At 64.4% G+C, this 2,433-nt stretch overlaps 1 protein-coding gene across 1 annotated transcript in view; it reads left to right on the top strand.

The window, feature by feature from the left end:
* HAPLN3 (hyaluronan and proteoglycan link protein 3) overlaps nucleotides 1–2,433 on the top strand; it is a 3,654-nt gene that overhangs the window by 632 nt on the left and 589 nt on the right. The window contains exons 2-4 of the mRNA XM_009335235.1: nucleotides 398–519; nucleotides 797–1,168; nucleotides 2,280–2,425. Coding sequence (XP_009333510.1) covers nucleotides 398–519; nucleotides 797–1,168; nucleotides 2,280–2,425 — 640 coding nt within the window. The remainder of the gene's footprint in view (nucleotides 1–397; nucleotides 520–796; nucleotides 1,169–2,279; nucleotides 2,426–2,433) is intronic.

Here is a 2,433-nt window from a genome sequence, read left to right as displayed (position 1 = left end):
CTACACGATGTTTTCCCAGTGCTCCCTGTTCAAAGGATGCCCTGGGATCCCATTTCCCCTGGCTGCTCCATCCCTGGCTTGGTCTCAGCTCCCCCCCTCCGGGCCAGCCTCTCCGCAAGCCCCAACGGGCGGCAGCGGCAAATGCAGTGGTGCGCAGCGTGACCCAGGCGGGAGGATGAGGATGGAGGGGACTGGGAGCTCCGGTAGTTAGGCAGGTCTGGGGGCACGGCTCAGGTTGCCTGCGCCCTCCCCTGCGGGCAGGTGAGCCGCTCTGCTGGCTATTCCCACCCCTCTCCTTGCATCCCTGCGGTGGGGTTTGCCTGCTGCCATGTGCCAGGCAGCGCTGGGGCTCTCCTGGTTATTTTGGGGTGTTACCACAGCCCTTTCCCCTCGGCAGCCCAGGCTCGGGTTTTGGCCTCCCTCCCCGGCCATGCTGCTGCTCCCGCTCCCACCACCCCTTCTACAACGGCTTCTACTACTACCACATCATGAACGACAAGGGCAAGGGGCAGGAGAAAGGTATATCGGGGATTGGCGGAAAGACGGGCTGGCAGGTCGGTGCAAGGGGCTGAATTCCCCCCCTGCTGCTGGGATGGGGCTGGGACCCATCTCTTGGGGGGGGTGTGGGGCCCAAAGGAGCACGTGGGGGTGCTTGGGGGATGCTCATGGGATGCTCAGGCAGAAGAGGAGGTGGCTTGGAGGGAGGGAGTGGAGCGGCTGCAGGGATATTTGGGGGTGCTGCCCAGCCCTGGACCCTGACCCACACTTCACGCCTGCCCTCCCTGGTTTACTTCAGTGGTTTACTTCAACGGGGCCAAGCTGGTGGTGGAGACATCCAAAGACCCCATCTACAGCTCCAGTGGTGCCAATGTCACCCTGCCATGCCACTACCATTACGAGCCCGACCTGGAGGCCAAGCGCAAGATCCGCATCAAGTGGTCCAAGCTGCGGGACGACTACACCAAGGAGCAGGACGTGCTGGTGGCCATCGGCAAGACCTACATGGCCTTCGGGGACTTCCAGGGCCGTGCTCACCTCCGCCAGGCCGGCCGGCGCAAGGCCTCGCTGGTCATCAGTGATGTGCGCTTGCAGGATGATGGCAAATACCGCTGCGAGGTCATCGATGGGCTGGAGGATGAGAGCGACGTGGTGGACCTCCGGCTGCAAGGTAGGGGCACGGTGGGGACCGTGTGACCCCCTGCGCCAAGCCAGTGAGCCTGGCCTTCCCGTGGCACCCCCTCCTTGGGGGAGGTAGCAAGGCAGGAGGGTCAGGGAGCCCAATCATGGGCAGAAAGGGGCTGGGATGCTCGGTGCGATGGGGTGGTGGCTTGGGGCCGTCTGGCTGTGGGATCTCAGCACCGAGCGAGCCCAGAGCAGTCTGCCCAGCTGGGACGCTGGGGATGCTACTGTGGAGTCAGAGTTGGGGGTGACTCCGTGGCTGCAGCGTTTCCTGCCTTTACCCACCCATCTTCCTGCTGTGCTGCATCATGTGCAGCCGCCCCCTCGCCTCCCAGCTCTGGATATCCCCATGCATCTTGTGATGAACCTTGGTGGTTGGTCCAACCCCTCTTGCTCACTTGCCGTGGGGGACCTGACTCAGCCCCGGCTCCACTGCCAAGCTCAGAGCTGCGGGAATGTCCCCCTTGCTGTGCCTCTGCCCACCCCCTCGGCCCCTGGGCCCTCCCTCCCATGGTGGCTTGTCCCCACCGGTCTCTGTGACTGTGGTCCGTGGTGGTGCACATGTTCCTGTGGTCCATCCATCCCTGTGACAGTGGTCCATCCATCCCCATGTTAGTGGTCCATGTGTCTCTGCGATCCTGGCCCATATGTCCCCGGGATGCTGGGTCTTGTGTCCCCGTTCCTGTAGCCTGTGCATCCCCATGCCGATGGTCTGTCCATCCTCACAGGGGTGGCCCGTGCCTCCTGGCGACGACTACCTTCGTGTCCCCAGGACCGTGGTCCATACATCCGTGTGGTGGTCCCTGTGTCCCCGTTATCATAGTCTGTTCATCCCTGTACCTGCTGGTGCTGTCACCATGAAGGTGGTCCGCGTGTCCCCAGGACCGAGCCACTGTGTCCCTGTGCCACCAGATGTCGCTGGATGCCCGGAGCAGCCCCATCCCGGCACGCCTGAGCCTTGAGCTGTGCCACCCGGGGGTGGTCCCTGTCCCAGAGCCTGAATTTGGGATGGGTCGGGGACCCCTGCGGCTCCTGCTGGGGCCGGACTCGGGGTGGGTGAGCTGCCGGCGGAGCTGGCTGAGCACCCCGTCTGCCCCCAGGCATCGTGTTCCCCTACCAGCCTCCCCGCGGGCAGTACAGGCTCAACTTCCATGAAGCCGAGCGAGTGTGCCAGGAGCAAGGCGCCGTCCTCGCCACCTTCAACCAGCTCTTCCAGGCCTGGAGCGAGGGGCTGGACTGGTGCAACGCGGGCTG

This window comes from Pygoscelis adeliae, unplaced genomic scaffold, assembly GCF_000699105.1.
Source record: "Pygoscelis adeliae isolate BGI_AS28 unplaced genomic scaffold, ASM69910v1 Scaffold21, whole genome shotgun sequence".
In the NCBI taxonomy this organism is placed as follows: domain Eukaryota; kingdom Metazoa; phylum Chordata; class Aves; order Sphenisciformes; family Spheniscidae; genus Pygoscelis; species Pygoscelis adeliae.
The sequence above is the reverse complement of the archived record's forward strand: the minus strand, read 5'-3'. Positions and strand labels throughout refer to the sequence as shown.